This window comes from Manacus candei, unplaced genomic scaffold (genome assembly GCF_025592945.1).
Source record: "Manacus candei isolate 608988 ecotype Guabito, Panama unplaced genomic scaffold, ASM2559294v1 h1tg000052l, whole genome shotgun sequence".
In the NCBI taxonomy this organism is placed as follows: domain Eukaryota; kingdom Metazoa; phylum Chordata; class Aves; order Passeriformes; family Pipridae; genus Manacus; species Manacus candei.
Window position 1 is genome coordinate 2,115,319 of NW_026138100.1, and position 23,317 is coordinate 2,138,635.

Below are 23,317 nucleotides of genomic sequence, written 5' to 3' on the forward strand. Positions count from 1 at the left end.
CACTATCACAACACACGTTTATAAGGCAAATTTCAGCCAGAAGCTTTTAATCACAAATTTAAGCGACTATATTAATATAAATTCATCATTTCATTTAGCACTAAAAAGCAGACATTTCCATGGTGAAAGATGGCCAATGATTAGTGGCACACTGATCCCTATGTCAACTTCAAGACAGCACAAGAAAAGCTTGTATTTCAGAAACGCGAAAGGCAATCTGAGATCACAAGAAAATGCTCACTGAAAGTACAGTTTGAACAGGAGGCTATAGCTAACACTCCCAAGAGAATTACAAAAATAGCAATGGACACTTTAACAAAATGCAGTTAGGGTCAGTCATTGTAAAGCATATGTAACAAGATCAAGTCAATTCTGCAAAGCATTCTACTTAATCTGCAAAAACATATACGTTGAGATCTCGGACAGCAGTGGAGTATCTGCACTAGTGCCCCCTTTAACCACTGTAAATAGCCTGATATTCTCAATATGACAAGTGTAGAAAAGCATTTACTTTTGTATTCTGATGAGACTGAGCAGCAATAAGGGCATTAAATGTATACACCATATAAGCTACTGAAAAAATACATCCAGACCAGTCTTTTACAGTAGATACTGAAGTTACTATTTTCATATGACTATTGAGGAGAAACAGCCCTCAACTTCAAAGATCTGATGTAATAGTTTTATGATTTAGAAGGTAGTAAGTGGGGATTAGTAATGCCATCTAAGCTTTGGATCTTACTGGCCTTGCAGCAGAAATTCTACACAAGGAGAACTTGTAGGATTCAAGTCTTCACTTGGGAAAAAAATTAACAACAGAAAAAATTCACAAATCTAACAGACTCAGAAAGATGTGGATTTGGCTTGAGAGGTCCTTCTTTTTTATGAACTGTCATGTAAACATTTTATAGTGCCTGACTATATACATTCAACAACCAATTAACAAAACTTTATAAATTACTGTTAGAGGGAAAATTGCAACAAGCAGTATGGGCTTTTCTTCTGTATGTGAAAGAGAGAGTAGTTTATAATTGACTCAGAATCCTAGAACACTCATCATCTTGACAGGCAGAGCTTGTTTTTAACTGAAGAACACCTTTTTTATATGTGTTTCATTTATATCCATAACACATGTTCCCCTATCCAGAAATCAGTCTCAGTAGCAAGTACATATGTAAAATCCACATTGTGTAGACCACATTGTTCTTGTCCTCAGCTTTCTGAGGCATGTTTGGATTACGCTCACATAATAATGAGGTTCTAAAAAAAGTTTAAGAAAAGCTCTCTGATTGCATTAATACAGTAACATTTGCAACAATTAATGCTACAGTTAACTGAAGGCTTTAGTGCTATAATAAAATAAAATCCCTGTGATAATAAAAAACCCTCATCATAGTCACAAAAAATCAGCCCTTTGTATATATGACCCCTGAGCAAGCCAGGATCATTCTCCCACCCTTGAGCTTCAAACACCGTTCTAGATTCTTCTAGAAAACTTGAAAGCATTTCTGAGCTAACCCACACATTGTCACACACCACCTTGCTATATTAGAAACATGTAAGTAAACATCTCAGTGTACCCATAGACTTGCTGTAAATTCTGATAGTGCCTAACCCTGCACATTTCTCTTATGGTGGGTTATTAAGCAGCAATTAAGTTCTTCCCTACCCTACCTGAGCAAGAGTTTAATTCATATCCCAAGTAAACCCAAAGAAAACAAGTAAAAGATCTTTTTGGTATTCATGGGCTGCTGGAATGCACAATCTTTATTATGAATAACAATGTGTTTTATATAATCTTATATAAAGAAGGGTTTAAAAGCAAAAAGAATATAACCAACCGAAAAGCTACATGTCAAGTTTCTATCTTCTGGGCGGTGATTACAGGGTTGGTTATTTTTCCTCAGACTCTTTCTAAATGACTGGTTATAAAGAACTGAAAAAATGGAAGGCAAATGCTATCACAAGAAGTGAAAAGTCTCTGGCTTAGGACACCATCTTCCAAGAAGAGCCTGTATTTCATATTTCACCATAAATTTTACATTTGCTAAGCTGCACTCTGAAATTTTTACATCTATATTCACACAGTTTTTATCATGTTAGAGGTTTAATTTTGATGGTGGACATCCTGAAATAGAAAATGTACTTTTTAAAGTGCTTCATAAGCTTCAGTATTAAACAAAGAACTAAGAAGGAAGACAAACAACAATGTTCTTTTACGAAAGGTAATCTCTGCTTACATGATTCTGTAGCTGTCTTGGGGTTGGTCCAGGAAAATCCCTGTATGTACACAGCTACTGAATTCCTCATCTCACATCCACATCTAAACAACACTTGTCTTTCAAGTATCATAACAGATTCCTGAGACTATATTTTTAACAATAGAAAATGTATAAAAAATTAAATACAATTGACATCTTGGTCAGTGAGAAGGTGAGGTCCTACAAGCTCTTCCACAGTTCACTCAGCAGCATGTATTATTCTGTGCAGCATGGAATTATAGTAGTGGCATGGCTTTTTTCTTGCAAAGCCTGCATGGCAGCTAATACTGCTTTCAGGAAAGACCCTGATTTACCAGAAAAGAAATATGCAGTTGAAAAAAGATATAAATCTTTCTCTTGCCAGCAACTTTTTTCCATTCAGGAAAAAAAAAAAAAAGAAAAGAAGAATGCAGCCTCTTGAAGCTCCATTAATATGAAGCCTGACGTGCTCTCTAGGATATCCCTACCTTTTGCCAGAAGCTACAAATGTATACTCTAAAGTAAACAATAGAAAGGTTACCGAAGGTTAAGTACATTCACATACTTCAGAGTGAACAGCCAGACACCATGCTGGGTAGATAATTTACACAGCATGAACCCAGTGCCCCAGTTAGGCTGGGCTGGTGGCCGGTGGCTACTGCAGGGCTCCCCGGGCAGGCATGGATGCAGGCACAGGGGCACCTCTGCCTGTGTCCTCATCCACCCCTCCCAAGCCCTCCCCCATCATCAGTGGGGATTCCCTGGCTGGCCTCATGACACACTCCATGACATCACCTGCCTGCTAATAATAGCACTTCAGTCAGCCACCCGCCAGCAGAGATGGATGGGTTTGGTTACAGATGCACTCGCTGAATGGCTGTGTGGTGCTGTGTGTGTCCACCCCACCATCCCCTCCCCAAGTCTTGTTTCTCTGCTGCCAAGGAAACGCAGGGAACACACTCTTAGCGCATTGTCGCTCCCTTTTCCAGCACAAGCGCACGATTTTTCCAGGTTTGCTGTAATGAAATCTCTATTGACATCAGGGCCAGCTGCTGAGTGTTACTTACAAGCATCCTCAGCTGTACCACTCTGGCTATCCTGTTCATTCAGTATAGGATAAACTCTCAGATGGTAATTTTGAGAGTCTTGCATATACAATCTCACACTGCAGCTAAGAATTGAGAGTGTCAGAGTACAGCAATGGAAAAGAACTCCTTCATGCTGATGCTCTTCTGGAACTTGTTCTCCAGTTTCCTTTAGTGCTTAGTGTAATGGCCCCAGAGTTCTCAGTTTAGAACTTGCCACATAATTTGTGCATAGTTTGGTCAAAACTATCAAACACATATGACAGAAAGAGCATTCTATCTTTGCACCCACTTCTGAAAAGCACTGGAGCAGTAGAAGGATGCTTATGAAGACCTATAATGCCTCTCTCTCTATAAAGGATTTTCTACACAGCAGAAAAGTCACCAACGGTTGAATGGACTTTGGCACAGACCCAATGACCAGGACTTAAGGCCAACAGGGGTCCTCTAATAGTTAGCCTGTCATTAGGCATCTGCTGCTGGTCTTCACTGCTGATGGCATTACCTGACCCAGACAGGCACTAAGGCCTCAGCCTATCACAAGCATGTTGCCAACTTGCACAACCTCAGAGCAATGCAAGGCACACCAAAACACATCCAGGCCCCCAGTTCTCCCCAGGAGCTTTATTAAAGAACAGAAGAGGCTCTGACAGTGATATGAAGCTGAACATTTATTAAAATGGGCACCTAGTCCTAACCCCAACACCGTGGTTACTGTGCAAATCTCTGCTGATTAAGGCCAACCAGCCTGTCACTTTGCTGTTCTACTCTCACTCTTTTTTTCAACTTCTTGTAAGTTCTGACACTATCATGAATTGCACTAGCACTAAATTATGCACTTCTTTACATACTTTTCACCTTATTAATTAAGTTGTAAAAAACAGAAGTGATGTGCATGTGCTACAAGCAAATGGACTAACACATGGACTTAGACCACTGTCTCGCAGACCCATAAATTTGATGTACACATTGCATCCTTTCCTTGATTGTGTTCTTCTCTATCGATCTCCTCACCATGGTTTGTTGCAGTGTTTCCTAGCATTCCCTCTATGACTGCATTATAAAGATAATCCGTGAGGCAGCCACATAACCACTCCTTGGATGTGAGACATCTGCAAGAACAGATTTGTTTTAAGCTGCACTTCAGCCTGCTCCCATCTCAAGTAACATCTACCTGGGAACTACGACGATATTGGAACTAAATTCTTCTCTGTACCAGAAAGGCTGCCAGTCCTGACATATTCTTATGAGCAACTGAAATACTTAATTTTGAAAGTTTCATGAAGATTAGTTGATTTTCAAGTTTGCAAGACTTGTTGCATAGCATCAGCTGGTTGGTATTGGACAAAATACAACACCCTCCACTCCGAAACAAGTCTGTCTGCTTTTCTATCAGAATTAACTTCAGTCATAATACTGTAACTAGTTCTCTGTGAATGGATTTGTCTTCAAAGTGGCTTTGCCTACATTGAGCTAACTGCACAAGAGAGGCTAATGGTTAAAGTAAGGACTTTTGGAAGCTACTGCTTCTTGTTGTATTGGGCTCCTGTTCCCTCTGAATGCCAAAGAGTAACAGATTATCTAAAGTACGTCTATAACTCTGTTTCTTTTGTGAAGTTAAAATGTTAATGTTGGTATATACTACAGGAAAAGGAACAAGAAAAAAAGCTGACTATTAAAAAGAACAGGCTTGTACTCTCTGAGGCATCTATACCTCAGCAGGATTTCATGTACTAAAGCTGATACACACTGGGAAAGTCTTTCTCTGTATAGAAGTGCAGTCTCATTCAGTGACACAAGCTCTTTTCTCTACAACAAAACAAACCTTGAGATCCTTGCTTGCTTCCCCCTCTTCTAGTCTCTATGTCCTGCTGTGTTTTTATTTTAGAAAAATAGTTTCAGTTCTCCTCATAGACAGCTTGCTTGGAAGTTATGATAAATTTGAATTTGGACTTTGCCATTTTCATCTGTAGCGTCAAAATGCAAAAGGACCCTGTAAAAGTGGTACATCTGACATTTCTATTCCTTTGTTTTATGTTTACATATTTAAATAATGATTCTTCATCTCAAAATTCAGCCAATTTACAGTGATCATCCCCAAATCAACTACTGAGACCAGTGTTAGAGGAAGAGTGTAAGGGAGGAGAAAGCAAAGCAAAATACTCTTTCATTTTTAGAAACAGATTAATTTTCACCTCAGTGTCCTTAACAAGTCTAACAGTTTCAGCTTCCCTTACCAGTCTTCTCAGAAGGTGATGGGTACCTCCAACATATTTTATTTTTTCAGCCGTGCACATTCAGGACATTCTGCTCACTTCAGACAGATAAACATTTGGACTATGGGCTTCACTTGCAGTACCAAATGTTTTGCTCCATCTTCTAAGCTGGCACTGCAAAGTAACCTAGTCATCCTCTCTATTAAACAATCACCCCTGGTGTACCTAATAACCCTAGATTTTAATAAGATGAAGGAAATGTTTAAGTCATTACACAGAGATATACTTAGGAAGATTTTAACTAAATACTCCCCCAAATCCTTACACTGAATAAATCAGTCTGAGAAAGATTTAAGCCTTATCACTGTTAGCTTTTCTGTACTGACAAAGCTCTATTGTAAGAAATGCTCTTGGAAAGGCCAGAACTTTATTATATGATTATAAAGGTCTTTGTAATTTTCTAGTATCCACAATAGGGTACTGGAGTCATGCAGTTGCAAACTGTCTGCAGAGGTTGCTGGGTCCCCGACTCTCCACTTCCCATTTTCAGCCAGTGAACTGCACTAACAGAAACTGAGTGAATACTTTTCTAAAACTGCCTTCTAATGCAGGAAACTGCTGTAAACACTCCAGGAATTATATTCTCTTGGCAATAACAGATGCTGGTCTGCCTAGTAGTAATTGTGACAGTAGTTCACAGATTTTGTCGAATTATTTTGTTGGTCAGAAAAGCTAACAAGCAAAGGAATAACCCAAAATAATCAAACAAAACTTTTCCTCTTCCATGGGTAGTCCAGAAGTCAACATCACAGACTAATACTATGTTTCTACTCAAGGACTGTCCTGCCTTGAATATCAACCATGATTATCTAATCCTGAGAATCTTAAGTTAAATGAATTTAGAAAGAAAACAGTGGTTCCAAACATCACACCATACATGAAAAAAAGAACAGCTAAAGTAAAGTAATTCCAGTTCCAGTTTTTCAGATGAGAAGATAAAGACAGTGATGCTAATGACTTATCTGACACACAGGATTAGCAACAAAAGAACAGAGAGCATGCCTCCAAACTATGATGTCTGGCAGTGGGGATGCACCATACTCTCAGCTCTCCATCTGCCACACATTTGACATGAGCTGCATCAGAGCAACCATCTGAGACTCACTGTTCAGTCCAGCATCTGCCACCCTGACTCCAACTGAAGCCTTACTGACCAACAGTTGTGTTGAAAATGCAGCTTCAGATTCACAGCAAGGAAAGTGTAAGTTCCAGAGTCTTATCTTTAGACAAATGGATGCTCCTTTAAGGCTGCTTCCTGTTCTACTGTGCAAGCACATCCATGCAGAACACTGTTCTTTTTATTATGCCAACATAACTCTGAACATTATGGGTACAATGTCTTTGTATGTTGGAGTGAGCAAGGACAAACCAGACACATGACTGCAGATGGCCCTTCAGAGTTAAATCTGACTTGACTCAGCTCCAAGTTTGAGAACAAGATGCTAGCAACAGATTTATAGTCGTCGTTTGTCCAGCATTAGCAAGACATGTTTCTAAATATATAAAGTGTAACCTAGTATCTTTTGCATTCAAAAAAATGGTTGTGTAAGAGGCTGCAGTTCATTTGACTTACCAGGAGATGGCGGCTGAATCTTAGGTTGTTTCTTGGTATCTCCAGTGCTGAAGACTTCTGGAGGGGGCTCCTCCCCTCGCTCAATCTTGCACTCGAAGGCAAACAGGTACTGAATGTATTGTTTTTTCAGGGAGCTGGCTGCGCTGCTCGAAGTGCCAACGTTCAAGGTGGTTGCCAGCTCACGCCACTTCTTGTTTTTATTAACCTAGCAAAGTAAACAGCAGAATCATTGGTTTGCAGTAAAGTGTTTTGCTTAAGTCGGGAAACTAAAAAGGAAAAAAAAAAAGCACTTAATGCCCTGGTTTACTTTTTTTTATTTTCCTCTTTTAACTAATGCTCATTACTCCCACACGCAGTAATGCACAGACAGCATTTACAGTTATAAAACCATTAAGGAACCTGCTGATAGCTACATAAAAAGCTTTGCTTGTGGAGTCTTCTGCATGGTGCATCCTTTAAATGTCTAACACTCTTCCAGGGTCTATGCTCTTCAGTTTAGCAATCCATTTCCAACCAAGTTCCTGCTCATTCTCTCCCTCTCTGACACCCACCCACACCCACCCCATTCTAATTAAAAAGCAGCTTCTAAAAACTAATTTAGAAAGCAGTAACAGCGTTACTCTGCAATTTAAGTGTTTGAGCATAAATACAAAAAATAAATTTTTCTCCCAAATAGCCACGAACTGTCAAACAGTTCAGCTTGTAATTCCTGGTTCAAGTCCTTTCACTTTAGTCCGTCTTGCAGGGACAGATCGATGATCCTCTGGCTAGATGAGAAGCACAGTGAAGCCAGGCCCCTAATTAATTAAGGCAGACTTCAAACACACATGGCTAGTCCAGCAATACTCTGTATTACAATGCTGCCTACACAACTCCACTGTGAGTCTTGTTTGCAGTGTAAGGCTGAGAATATTGAAAGACTCCGCTCATGAGTTCCTCAAACACAGCTGATCTGTAATAACAGCAAAGTTCATTTGTCATCCTGGTTGATGCCGCTGGCTCACTCAGCTGTACCACTCATAGCAGCCAGTGTTTCTTCTGTAATACCTGATGCCCCCAAGTTCATTCAACCAGTTATGCAATTCCTAGGTATGATCCAAGAAGAGGGGTCAGCACCAAAATAAATAGGCTTTAAACATCCCAGATTTTGTTGAGGAACAATCCTGATTCCATGATGTCTGCTACTTGCCCTGAGGCCTGAGATTTTAATGACTCTAATTTAACTTGTATAGCTAGAAAGGTTATCATTAGCCATACTTAGTCTATGTGACAGCAAAGGAAACATTTTTTATGTTTCTCTGTAACACCGTAACTGCTGCCAGTCAGCAAAGATTTTTCGAGGATGGCATTAATAGCAAACAGGTTGGGATGGCTAAGTGTTTTTATTTCTCTGGTACACCCTGAAAGAACCCAAGAGTTAAAGAAGACCAGATTTTCATAAACTGCCCCTGTTGAGGCTTGAAATTCAGTTACGCAGCTCTTTGTTCCTACTGGCTTACAGCTAAGTGGTGCGTAATGAACACATTGCATAATGCAAACAGAAACGTTCATGTCTAAATGCCCAGTATATTGGCATTTAAAAGAAGACTGCCAACAGCTGGTCTGTTCACGTTTGGACCCCATCAACTGCAACCATTCAGACAGAGAATATGCACCACTGCTGCACAGCTTAACACTCTGTCACTCTCCAGGCAGAATCATGAGATGTGGAGTGCAGCAGTTGGAGCAACAGCTTTTTAGGAGGGCATCACACAGATGTATTTAAATAAAACTCGGCAAGCAAAGCTCTGCACCTCTCAGTAACTCTAAACAGATAAGCATAGCGAACATTCATGTGGGCACACCAGCAAAACCAGGAACCTTTATTCTAACTGTAAATTTTTAGCAGTACCGAAGCACATGCATTTGTAACTCAAGCTCTTTCAAAAATCAGTCTAAGTGAACAGTATCTATTCTTTGGCAAAGTATAATGTCTGTCGCTGAAAATCAACACTGAATGTCCCAAAATAAAGTAAACTTCCATAATAAGAAAACATGAATGACTATCTAGAATATCTCATCTGCCCCTCATCTTGCTCAATTTTTGATGCTAAGAATCATACTATGGGCATAATCATGCTGTATGATGCAGAGCAGCTGCATGACACGATTTACCTGTAATAAAGCTTCTGAACAAAAACTAATCAAATCTGTATGATGCTGGGGGGCATGACCAGATCACTAAAGATGTCAGGATAGTATCTCTTACCCATATACAGCATTAAGAATGGGCAAGGTGAATTATATTAGGTTTCTCTGCCTTTCTTTAATAACAGGAATAGCTAAAATCCCTGGATTTGAAGGGCCAAGGATCTAATTCATAGTCAAATCCTATGTTGTGAGGTGTACTTTTAAAAATAGCTTTGAAAATGGTACTAATTTTTGTTGGACATTCCTTTCTTGAACTAACCACACAGATTATTAAAATGCATTCTTTCTGAGGATCTAATTTGCTTGCCATGTTTTTGAGTTAATAGTTTGTAATTAGTGTAAAATTGTATCTGTTTTAATATTACATGTTTTATATTAAATACTGCACAGACATATTTATCTACACAGCCATATGTAAGACCTCATTTTGCAAGGCATTAAACATCCACAAATGTCCCTAAGTCCACAGAAATTATGGATCTCTGCACTTCACAGTAGTTTCTAGCACCTAGCCAGAATGATCCCCCAGATGCAAGGGATACTTTGTAAAAGCATCAGGCAAGAACAGGAGACTTTGAATGTTGAATCTAAGACTTCAAATACTGACCGTTTTCTCCTGCTTTCCCTTTTGATGGTGCTAGACAATTAAATATTTCATTTTGCTCTGTGGTGGTCAGTCTTATTGAACTCATGAGTAATTTCCAAACATCCCTTTGCAAAACTTCTAGTTAACTGGTGAGAACACAAACCAAAGCTTCTCCCTCCCATCTGTGACAATTTTTAGTCTCAGCTCTTCCTGCTTTCATTTTCCTTCTACTCATTTAAGTAATTTACCTTTTCCTTGTAATCATTATGTTTGCAAGGCAACCCAAAATATCCTGTAAGCATTTTCCCAACACAGGCAAAGCACAGGCTGTGTCTAAGAAACAAATGTACTACATACAGACACTCAGAGATGAAAGGTTTAGGATGAAGGACTGTAGTTTAGGAATATATCTGCAGCTTCTCTGGAGAGATGAACTGATTTGTCCTAGAGGCTGTATCACTATCTGAGAAAGATGGATTTAAAAATCTCCTTTCCTTTTAGCTCTATCATCTGCTTCTTACTCATAACTTTGATTCAGTGGCCTTTTCTTTTTTCTTCTCTTAGTAGCATTACTAGATTCCCCTGAACAGGCAACAATCTAATCTCTCTATAGCAATGGTCAATCTTGATTCAAACTCTGAAATTTTAGGGCCATTATACAGCCCAAAATGAACTCCAGACGGATATTAAAGCACGAAACTATTTTCTTCAACAACACTGTCAAGGCTGAAAACATAATGGTGTAACCAGCAGGAAATACTCTAGAAAAAAACCGTGCATTGCCTTTTCAAAAGGTTCATTTTCAAACACTACTTCTTACCTGTGCTAAACCTCCAATCTCTTTGACGCAGACATAGAGCCTGAACAAGTCCAAGGGCTTCTTTCCCACAGCTGGCAGACTGGCCACAGGTGTGCCCCTCTCCTCCATGAATGTCAGGTACCGATCCACCCACATCTTTCGCTCCGGCTCATTTCCTAGCTCATAGACTTTAGTGATCTTCTCACCAGTTGTGGTAGAGGAACTTGATTTCTAAATCACAAGAAGAAAAGAAAGAGTTGGGGGAAGGGTGGGAGGGGAAGGGAAGAGAAAGTAAGAAACTCACAACATTGAAAAAGAGAAGATGTCAAACAAACTAAAGCTATCACACAACAGTCAGGAATGAAGGCTACTAGTTCAGGCACAAACAGTACATTCTGTTCATATACGGAAAAGTACCTTTCTAAATAAAGGGCCCAAACTCCCCATTTTTATATTTCTTTCAGTGATCTGAACTTTGGATCCCAGAAGGCAAGTTTCTGATGTTGCCTCATGTCATTTTAAGAGGTAGCTCTCACACAGTGCTTCTCATGCACTTATCTCAAAGTGCTTTGCAAGCAACCATTTTGGTAAAATTAAAAACAAGTTTGTCCTATACAAGTTTAGAAAATCCTAAAAATGAATAAAACCAATCCTGTCTTCTTTGCCCTCAAAGGGGGCTAGAAAACTTGAAAGTGATTTCTCCAGAGCAGGAATTACACAAAAACAGTCTAAAGTGTGAATCATGGCAAAGCAGCACAGGGAGGACTAGTACTCTCTTCAGAGTCACAAATGGTTAAAAATGGTTACTTTATTACTTCTTCACATCGCTGCTGGCCAATAAGCAAGATGAGCAAGGGTGCCTACAGGAGCCTACAAGGAGATTGGTGGCAATACTCTTTGTGAACTGTCAATTACCTGCCTGTCCAATTAGGCTTAGAGTAGCTACTACTCTCCTCCCCTGACAGAGGACAGAAGATACCCATCTCACCTGCCCTGCCTGGCAAAGAGAATGTGTGCAGAAAACCAAGGATGGGCAGCAACTACAGCTGAACCACTACCAGGAAAAGCAAAAGAGCTGGTAAGAGCAGAATTCTGTCTCCATGGCAGAAAGGCAGCAGTGAACCTGTTTTCCCGCTGTTCTTTGGGCTTTACAGCTAATGAAAGCTCATATTATGTTTGATCCCCCCACCTCTTATTTTTTTTTTAACTGTGGAGACAGGAGAAAGCAGAGAGGCTGCTACAAAAGCTATAAATTCTCACCCTTTTTTTCTGTGCAATATAACCCTGTGAGCTAGGCTCTATGCCATGTGTGGACAGGCCTTGTTGCACTCTCTACTTGAGCTGCTTCTGATCTGACAGCAGAGAGGGGCTGCTGTCGCAGGAAGACCCTCCCACTTGCAAAAGGTGAAGTGATTTGCTCAGCTGTGGAAGATGGGAATGGTTCAGAATCAAACACAAGGGAAAAAGACTGACATACAGCCTTGGGAAATGATCCAAATATGTGAAGGGAAACATATCCCTTATGTCTGTATAGTAAAATCCTAAACTTTGTTGTTGATTGCAGTAGACACTTCTTTAAACTCATCTAGTCAATCACTCTTTCCCTCCTTTGCCTTTTCCTTACTTTGAACAGAAGACAGCACAATTCTCAAGTAAACAGAAACTCATTCCTAGTTGAACATCTCTAAAGAAGACCCTAGCCATACCTCACAGATGCTACAGAAGCACCCACTTCGCCCATGCCCCCACACAGCAGTGGTGAGGCCTGGCACTAAATGCCATGAAGGAAGGATTCAGTGGGGTAGAACCCCACTGCCAGTGATTTTAAAAGCATTCCCACCATTCATCGTGCATGTTAGCCTGGAAAATATAACAGTCTCTGTATCTCCTTCCAGCCGTCAGCTGAAACTTGGCAACGTTGGAAGAGAGTCAGGAGAAAAGAAACATGAAGCCAAGGGGGGTGACCTAGTAGTTCCATGAGCCATTGCTGTTCTTTCCAGTGAATGGATATTCATTTTAATTAAATAAATAGCCTCCTGTAAAGTTTTCTGCCTTGCTGACACTGAAACTTCTTCCCAGCAGTCCTTCCTACAGATAGATATGATTACCCTTCTTACTTAGAAATGAGGTGCTCTCCTCAATTTACTTGAGCCAGACTCAGCTGCATTACAACTCCTACTGAAGTCAGAGTCAAGGCTGAATTTGTTTTACTAATACTAAGTGGCTGGCAGGAAAGTACTTTGACATGAATCCTGCAGATTATGCAAAGAAAGCACAAACTGATTCTGTAATGGCAACCAGTTTACTCAAGAGCATCGCTTGCTATGTATCTGGGTGTTTAAGAAAATCAGTTTAACTCTTTGCAACAAATATACTTTGTCAAAGTTTGGGTTGTTGTTCGGTTTTTTTGGGGGGTGGGTGGAAAGAGGGAAGCAGGCAAGTCACATTGTTTTTGCAGTGAGAACAGATATGTGATCACACAGGCTTGAATAGCTGAATGAATTGGAGCTACCCCACTACCAACTGCAGTAAGTATGAAGTTACTCTACTACTCATTGGCATTAATTTTAATCTGACACTTAAGATGTCCCAGAACTGTAACAAAAATGAAGGTGGGAAATTTCAACTTTTACCCAGAAAATTTTCTATGTGCTTATATTCTAACATATGAAGCAACAGAATAGTTTCTATTTCTCTTTTATCGTAATTCATGATTAAGAAACCTCAGATTTACCAATTTTAGGATTTCATTTTTGTATGTTAAGATTCATTTTTCAAATCCAATTCAGAGCAGAAGGGAAAGAGTTAAGAATTTTTCATTCTGCGTTTTTCTACTATACATCTCAAATGATGCTGCTTTTCAGCAGTGTGGCAGCAGGCTCTAAAATGACAGTATAATCTGAAAACTTTTCACAGCTTACAGAAGGTAAGAAGTGTTTCTTACTGTGTGAGCTTTCAGGTTGTCATGCTTTGTAAAATGGGTGCAATTTTCTTCTAAAATGAAATGTTAACTGTAGAAGAATGCACTGGAAGGAAGAATGCTATTCCTCAAGAGTAAAGATCTTTTTCTCTTCTCTATTTTTATAAATGTAAATGTATAAAAATGACAGGTGTGTGCAAGCTAGTCTACACACAAACAAACTTCAGTTTCACATGGGCAGGTTCATCTGGAAGCCCAAATTTGCCTACAGGTAAATATTAACCATCAGAAAACAAGGGTTTATAAGAGAATGATCCCATTGTTAACCAAAACGAGCACATGTCAGGCAATGCTGGAAGAATACAGATCATGAGCCTTTCTTCTGTTAAGTTTGTTGATCATTTTGGTGATAAAAGAATGTTATTCCAAGCCTGTGGCACATACCTTTACTGATTTAGTTGTATCCTACTCTGCCCTCAATCCTCAGCACTCTTCCACACACGGTATGTCTGGCCATGTTTAAATGAGTGATTAAAACACTCCACCAAAGTATGTGGATACCAAAGCCAATTCCCATACTAAGTCTGCTGAACCCTATATTAAAACCCCCTATTAAAACTGTATTATATACAGACCCTTGTATGGTGAGTCTGCAGAATCCTTCAGAGCAACACAAATTTCTGTAGGAGTTCTTTTCACATGAAAGGCAGTGGATAGTTGTTTCTGTACATATCTTTAAGCATCTATATTTATAGAACTATCTACCATTCACTTCTCCCACTTCAATGAAGAATTTGCCAATTTACTACTCTTTTACTACAGAACAGAGTGTGCATACACAGGCAGCAAAAACTGCCGAAGTCCAGTCTCTGGCAGAGGCTTTTGCAGGACACAATCCTCTATCAAGATTTTCTCCTGAAGGACTCAGCAGACCCCTCACAGATAGCACCATGGAGATGTAGTACTATTCAGGTGTACTCACTGTCACGTTCATGAGTACCTATGGACACTGAACAGCATTTTATGGGGTTTTCATAACCTACTGTTTTATTCATGTTGCAATAACCCTGCACAGTTCACACCCATGCTTGGAATGTCTCTTTTAAAAAATTTTAAAACTACCTCACTGCTGTCAGAGATGCACATTACATGCAAAATTTGCATGGCAGAAGTGTTCTTTTACTGATGTACACAAAGAGGCCTCAAAACATAATGTTTAACAATTCCTTCTTCCCATTTTCATATGCCTCTTTTCCACACAAAACAGCTGAAAGAGAGGATCCACTTAGTAGGATCACAGGGATATCCTGAAGTGAATCAGACTATTCACCCTTGCTTTTATCCTTTGCTGGAATGGAGAAGTTGTAGCACATGAAACAGCTTTGGGATTTAATGAACCAATTCAGGCTGTTTTCAAGTGTAACGAAACGCCTGCAATCAATCATTCCACTCTATGTCAGGCTGCTGTTGATGTCGATGAAGTTATCCAATCCACTGGCCATCACAGGTAGAAAGGGACCAGCTCATTTACACCACTTATTTTTCTATCCTTCCAAAGTACCGTATGTATCCACATCTGTGCACTAAGAAGCTAACTGAAGCTTTTGGACAGAAGGACAGTCAGAAGAAATTGAAAGCAGAAACTTTCCTCATTTATTTTTTCCAATGCTATACTTTGGCATATTTACATGGAAAAATCTTCACATATGTTCATGATGGCTGTAGGATTTGCTACACAGTTTATGCAATAAGCTCAGGAATGCACTGTTGTTTGGTACCCTTGTAGAGGAAGCACTCGATGTGTTAGACAGCCTGTGCAGTAACTCTCGTTTTCCTCCAGAAAACTGCCCAAACAAGCAATACCCAAAGTATTCTTTGCTACAAAGAAAGCTAACAGAATTTTTGGTATCATGCTTTCAGAAATGCTGTGAAGAAAAAGATGAGACTTTGTGGGAATAAGTAACATCAGCTGCCTTCTGAGACTCAAAGTTGCTGTCAAATAAATATCCAAAGATTGAAGTGGTGCATTTCATGCCATGCTGCCCCTTTGTTCAGGGGATTCTCTAGATGCCTGATTTTTGGATGGGTAGATCTTTTCCCTCTGATTGGCCTTCCTCTGTTTGCTCTGAGACATACACTTCAACGTATCACTTTGTAAAAATTTAGTTGTTTATCACTAACATTGGAGAAAACACCCTTTATACAAGAATACGTTTCAGTAATTTACTACGATCGTTCCTACTTTTGATAAAAAGAAATAAGAGAGGAACAACATGTATATTTCTAATTAAAAACAAAACAAAACAAAACAAAAATGATCAAGTGGACATTTGCTCCCCATAGGCCGTATCAGCTTATGTCTTCATTCTCTTTTCTATATATGTATATAGATTTTCCATGTGTATATCTATAGATAGATAGGTGACGAAATTCAGTTTTAGCTCCACACGACTCTCTCAGGTTTTTCTTTACAACTTGTATGAGAATGATTAAACATTATTCACCTAAAAAATAGTTTTCTAAAAATGTACATGCATCAGGGGCTTTTTTCTACTCACAATCTGGGTTATTTCAAAATAACCCAATGAAGCAAATTAGAAACATTTTTGGTTTAGACTGTGCCCTGATAGCCTAATGGCTGTACTTCCAGATACACAATTCAAAAATAAAAATGTTTCAAAAACATAAATGGCAGCTTTTTCGTGGTGCTGAGTCTATAATTTGACTTAGTTTCAAGAGGGGAGAAGATTTCTCATTTTGTTTTGTTTTGTTTGGTTTTCTTTCCCTAAATAATCATAATAAAGACAAGTGCAGCAACCAGAGTGAAGTCAGTTGTGTGAAGGAGTTTGGGCCCAGGAACAGAAATGGAATTGTCCTTAACAACACAGTCGGCATGCTTGGAAGCTGATGCATTATAGGAAGGACGTTTTCTTCACAACAACTGCTGTTTTACCAGACAGCACACTTGCACGATGCACGCAATTTTATTCTTTCTTATTTCAAAGTACTGTTGGGACAAATTTTGCCCTTGGATAAGCATGCTCAGGCCCCACTGAAGCCAGGCAGTGGAACTTACAGTCATGTGTCCGAGAGCAGAATTTGTACCCAGTCTTACAGAGAAAGAAAACTGTTTAGTGGATAAATAATGAAGAAAAGGAATTTACAAAACAAACAAGCAAGCATTAAAATATAATTAATTACAAAAAAATAAACAAAAACCAAAAAAACCAGAGCCACTTACAGGGCTTGATGGAGTCTTTGGCCAGCCTGGGCTGCTAATGCTATCACTTTCATCTCCATGAAATGAGGAGATGCTAGCAGAGCTTGGGGACATTGGGGAAGGGACTGGCAGGTTGCCTGGGGTTGGGGGCTGAGAAATACCCTGAGAGCTGTAGCTATCCTGTGGTAGAGGAATAAAAAAAAATAATATGACAAAGGCAGGGCAAACTTTATTAAAAACAAAAAAAAATACATCCATTTTAACAGACTGACCAATTTTTATATATAAAATATATATAAACAGAGAGACACATACAGAAAACACACACATATATAAATATATTTATATATATATTAAAGGTATTAAAACAACATTGTTAATTAGTATAATTTGGAAAGTTTGCTGGATGCTTGGCTAAAGTCACTAAGCCACCATGCTTACTTCAAGCTCACATGAAATGCTAAGCATGGGTTTCCCATTATGAAAGAAAGAAAAAAACAAGCTGTTCACCTTATTTTATCAAATAAGGCAGGAAAGCAAAATATTAAAGTATGTTGCTGCTGCTGAGGCGGCCAAAACAGGAAGCTATAACTGAAGGCAGAGAAAAATGGCTGCAAGGATTAAAACCAGGCAAGACCCTTCTTTCCCACCCACCTGGCACAGCTGAATCCCCACGCAACTTTTGGCTTGGGATGCTTTGCCCCCACAAGTTAAAATGCCATAAGAACTAGTAACTTTCAGATCCACACAATGAAGGAAAAAAGAAAAAAAATAAATAAAAGAAACAAACAAAGAGATTGCACGTGAATGGAAAGGCATGCAGGAAAGAACAGAAGTGGGTAGGCCAAAACCAGAAGATGAAGGACAACACAGCAGACTTCTGCAGGCAGAACCAACACCACGTGCGGAGGTGGTAAATACCTTTGACTTGCTCTCGGGTTGGGGTGGTCCTTCTTCTTTGCCATCTGTTTTGAGAGGAAGGGGTAGTTTGGACTCACCAGGTGTCATCATATCTGCAAGACCCATAGGTGCTAATCGAAAACAGGAGAAACAGTTAAGCATGACTGTGTTTGGCTTTGCAGGAAAAAACACGCTTCCTTGCTGCAAGACTGGTGCCATGTGAAGGAGAGGTTTTCCCACCTCTGTCCTGTTATTCTAGCCTCTGGAAACCTGGAAACCTCTTCAGTTGAATTGAGGAAATAAAAGAGAACGAACAGGAGAGAATACAAACACCATGCAACAACAACCACCACCACTTTACAGAGCAAAACTCATTCTTTGTGCTGCTGGTACTCTTCAACTGTCTCTGCATTTGACCACAACATTTTAACAGAAAAACAACGTATTTTAATTACTGCACTCTCCCTTTAGCAACAGACAAACATAAATGAAAACAATACACATTTTGCTTGCTGTGTTGAATCCAAGAAAAAGGCTGAATTTTCCAGTTACGTCTGTATTAAGGTTGGTGTCCAGCAGATAATTCCTGCCCCTACTGACTTCGATATGAATGGTTCAGCCTCTGTGACCCTTAGCTACAGAATTACAAGCTGTAAACTGTGCTCTGTTGGAGAACTTAGCACTGAACTTCCTCCCTCCTGCCAAAATGAGGTGGGACTATAATGAATGCACAAATGTCTTTGTCTGATAATGGCATGCAGTTGCTTCCCAGGAGTGCGAGGAGTTTAAGTGTTTTTTATTTGAAGATGCAAGTGCTAAGTATAGTATTATTGCTGCAGAGCTGCTGGGTTCCTGGATTTCTAGAAAGATGCAAGAAGAAACATCCAGATAAATAGACAGAAAATACAGGGCAGAGGAGATGCTAGGAGGTGCCATAACACTGAATCAATGCAAATAACCAGAGAACAGCAGCAAGACACCAGGTGATTCTTCTCCTGCTGAAAACCATGTGCGCAGCATTTGTGAAAGACTGGATTACCTTTCCTTTCTCTCCTTTTTTAATCTCCCTCATGTCCTTCTTTCAAAGAAGGATATGAGATGATAAAAACACAGGACAGAATAACCTACAAGACAATAAAAAGGAAAAAATACAAACCCCAAATCTAAACATTATCATCATTGTCATTACCAGACTAGCATGCCTCTCACAAAATGATAGTGCTGGCTTGCACTAGGCAGCAGGCACACTGCATAGCAAGCCAAAGATAGGAGGGGGAAAAGAAGCTTTAAAAATACTTCACAGATTGCCCACTACAAAATGATTATTCCACATATTCATGTATTACTATGTTTTAGAAAATAATTAGTTTTAATTACAGCAGTGAGAGCATGAGCAGGACTCTAGCGAATACTCTGGCAAGCTTTGCAGTGCTAATTTGCTAATATCTTTAGCATCACTGCAGGTTGAAACTCTCGGTCTGCCAAAAAAACCTACCCAGCCATGTGCCATGTGAGTTTACAACTGTATGCTCAATATTCAGCTTTGAACTGCCGGTGTTTTTCATGGGCACATTTTCTTGTTTTTTCAAAGCACATTTGTAGCCCAATCAAGCCCTTAAAGTCATCACAACACACAAATCATAATTGAGATTTAAAAAAAAAATTACTTGCAATACTTCAGACTTCAAGAATTGGAACAAAAAGCCTTTTACAAGTGATGCAGCTGCAGAGAAAAATCTATTGGGATCAGCTAAAAATGCTGTTATTTTTATGTATGTGTGTGAAATCTCAACAAAACATTCAGTCAATATGCTACTGGGAAGTCAGCATCCACTAAGCATTTGATTTGTATGCATTTTGCCCTTATACTCTGTTTGCAGAGTTGGGGCAGCTTGTGACCATTCTCAAATGAAGAATGGCAGCCTAGCACATTTTAGTTTTCAATTCCACAATTAAAAAAGTTATTTTTCTTTTAGAGATTTTTAAAAAAATACGTATAAAATGGTCAAATATATGCCATGGTCTCGTTTCAAACTGGAATGCAGAACTGTTAAACAAAATCCATTTTATCAGTTAGCATATTTCAAGCGTGAAAGTGCTATAAAAGAAGTCTTAGTTTTAGTTTCAAAGCAACCAAAGATGGCCCTTCCCCTCTAAAGCCATTTTAGAGAGGTCAAAAAAAGTGACGTTAACAATCATGCTTCTTCACCAGAATTCTGCATGTCTAAATCCTCTGCTGATATCTCACTGTTATCTAGGTTGGCACACTGTATTTCTATTGCAAAGAATTTAAAAATTGTGTCCACTCCTGGTTAGTTTTCCTTCCATCAGAACTCCCTTATGAATCTCTTTTCCAGAGGGGTTTAAGTTAACACTTCACGCAAAAGGGCTGTGGTAATCTCCAGTCTGGAGATTACCACACATATTTTGACTTTATTAATCATGTTTAGAAATGTAAAAATATAGGCTCATTTTGGCTTTTGAATATTGCTTGCTGGTATATGCAAAGACAACTATCAGGAATTAGAGACAATTATTAAAAAAAAGGAAAGTTTCCCAAATTCTGTTTAATTTTTTGTTCTAAATTATTTACTTCATCTACATTCTTTCTTTCTACCTCAAAGAGGAGAACTGCAAGCATTTTACTAGCAAACTGCAAGGCTGTCTAGTTTCCCTATAGCTTTTACCTAAGATGTTTCCACAGCTACTTTTCTATCTGCTGTTGAAATGCTGTTTCGTAACTTCTTGCAAACATACTCTCCAGTGATTTGTGAGCAGACATTCTTTCACTTTTTTTAGCTAAGCGGTACAGCAAGAACATTGTTTTGACCCTTTCTGAGCAGTGAAATACTGTTATTGTCACGAAACTGCTAAAATAAGACCCAGTCTCTTTCTACACGGGTACTAATAATTCTTCATGTGAAGTGCAAACCAAAGGATAAAACATTGTAGAGAGGAGGGTAACAGGGAAAACTTGACTCAAATAGTGTTACGGCATACTGTGAACAGGTTTCAAGTACTAGCCTCTGGCTTATTATAAGAATTTAAGAGCTAGAATGATTTCAAAAAGCAAGTATGGGTCAAGGTCCTGAATTAACTATTCCATGCTGAATTTCATGTACTCAAAGGCAGATATTGACATGAGTAAAACTGCAGCAAAGTATTATTTTTTTGCTAAAGGCTGCTCTTCTAGTCCCAGAAGATGAAGAAATACTGTAGGAGCAGTAATATACAAACATTGTTTTTCTCTTTATTGCTAGTGCAATAACAAATCATGCTCTACAAAACAGAATATTCTTTCCTTTGTAAGACATTCCTTTCTCCCTTCCACCCCTAGCACTATCCCTCTGCAGAAAAGAAAGAGAAGAAAAAGTAAAAGCAAAAGCAGCGAATTTGTGACTGTGGAGTTGCAAAAGGATCCCCATTTCTTTTATGCCCACAGAGAAAGTGGAAGAGGGATAAGAGCATTGCCTGATGTCCTGCCAGGAATAACCGTTGGCCTCTGGGGAAAAGCACAGTACCAGGGGACCTTATCTGAAAGGGATGAGATGGTCACCAGGCATCTCAGTTATACACCTCCTTTCTGCTGACCAAGTCTTGGCCCAGAGATGACAAGTACAAGCAGTTTGGGACACAGGCATCTCTATGCCAGGAACTGACTTGACTTACAGTCAAACGGTGCCTATGGGATCAAGGTCATCACTTGTTTGGCATATAGGTGATGGGACACTACAGCTGTTACCAACTACTGACAACCTCCAGAAAGTTTATCTAAATGTGCATTAATAGCTCCTATGAAGATATGAATTAGAGTAAAACAAATAGTGCAATAAATGGAGGTTTCCATTCTTCCGAAAAATGCAACTAAGCTGCAAAATGGAGAAAATAAAGTTTCTAAAAAATACTTCACATGCATAAATATGATTGCTTTTCCTATCAGAGGTTAATCCAAATAAATATGAAGTCAAATATATATAATAAGCTAAGCATTTTTAATGCTATTTCAAAGAACATCCTTTTAATTCCTTTCATGCAAATAATTTTTCCTAGAACTTCACGTTTTATGTAAAATATTACAATGTTAAAAATTCATTGGTAATAACAATATCCAAAAAAAGGAAGGTTTCAGTAGGACAGAGGTAGTGAAATTATGAAAGGATCCTTGTGGCAGTAAGGAGATTAATGCCTTCTTATTGGTTTGTTCACCTCCAGAGGTAGCAGAGATTGTGAATGCCAGTTTCTGTGCAAGAACAATACCAAAATCTGTGAGATCCAAACTCCATATTGCTTTGTTTTAAAAATAATTTTCACTAGAATTAACAAGGCTCACAGCATGAAATTATTTTATTTCTTTTGGAATTTGTAAGTTTCCTGTTTATTAGATGCATTTTTAAAGCTGGAATTTGAAAGATAGGGGGAAAAATCTAAAATATATATGGGAAATGTGAACTCACATAATAAAAGGACAGTGGAGGTTATACAATTTTTCTGAATGGCAGCTTGTTCCATAATTGTGAAGGGATTCTGGCACCATTTTCTTGAAGTTTTTTTATTGCTATGGATGGGATACTCTATCAGAAGAATCTGCCTTTCATCTCATAATTTCTGTGTTCCTAAGCTGCTCTACATCAGCAGAAGCTGGTGATCTGCTGTTTGATCCACAGTCACTGTTAAAGTACCAGTATGTGTAATTGCAGCATGATTTTCCTTTCAACTGTGATATTAATTAATAAATAAAGGGAAAAAAAAGACTCAACTGGTAATAAGGAGTTATAAATCCTACTAAAAATGGGTGGCAAGACCAGTGTTGGACATAGTTGTACCAAAGCTCCAACACCATATGAAAACAATTCCATCACTATCAGCAATCTTCCTCTGTTTTAGAGTAAGTGCATTTGATTAAAACAAATGTATACAGAACCCACCTTCCTCTCTCAGGATGCAACACAACTTCACTGTCTGAAACCCAGTCAACCAAGAAACTAACTTCTCCCTACTGCTTACCTTAGGTTTTCATTGGCCTCTAACTGAAAGCACAATTGTTCATGCTCAGTGTATATGAGCAAGTTAACTAATGCCCACATTTAACTCCATCAGCAGCCACTCAGTTGTATTTGGTTTAGGCCCTACACATTGACTGAACACTGGTTTATCCGACAGATGTGTGACTTTACGAAGTGCGGTGGGGAGGAAGGGGAAGCTGTAGAGTCAGATAGCTGAAGTGATCTTCACGTCACAGAAAATACTATTTTCAAGCCCATAAGTAGGTATCACCCATAAGTTTTCCACCTCATCAAATGCAGCACCAGAGCTGACCCTGAAGTGCTCTCTCAGCTCAAGGCATTATCATTTTAAGAACTGTATTTACACTTGCCTTAAGCTCAGACTTTCATTTTTTTGACCCAAGCGGAAGGATGGGGATAAGGGGAAATTAAGTATTCACACTGCATTTGTCCTCTGCAGTGTATTCACACCTAATTTTCTCTTTTTGGTGTTGTGTGTGTCCGTCTCCTCCCCAACACCATCCC

General features: G+C 39.0%; 1 protein-coding gene across 8 annotated transcripts in view; it reads right to left on the reverse strand.

Annotated features, from left to right (window-relative positions):
• Positions 1–23,317, reverse strand: part of ARID1B (AT-rich interaction domain 1B) — a 323,386-nt gene that overhangs the window by 16,155 nt on the left and 283,914 nt on the right. For all 8 annotated transcript variants that reach the window (XM_051801539.1, XM_051801536.1, XM_051801535.1 and 5 more), the window contains 4 exons: positions 17,811–17,920; positions 16,911–17,069; positions 10,771–10,980; positions 7,175–7,379 (listed from right to left, as the gene is read on the reverse strand). In XM_051801539.1, the coding sequence (XP_051657499.1) occupies positions 7,175–7,379; positions 10,771–10,980; positions 16,911–17,069; positions 17,811–17,920 (684 nt within the window). The remainder of the gene's footprint in view (positions 1–7,174; positions 7,380–10,770; positions 10,981–16,910; positions 17,070–17,810; positions 17,921–23,317) is intronic.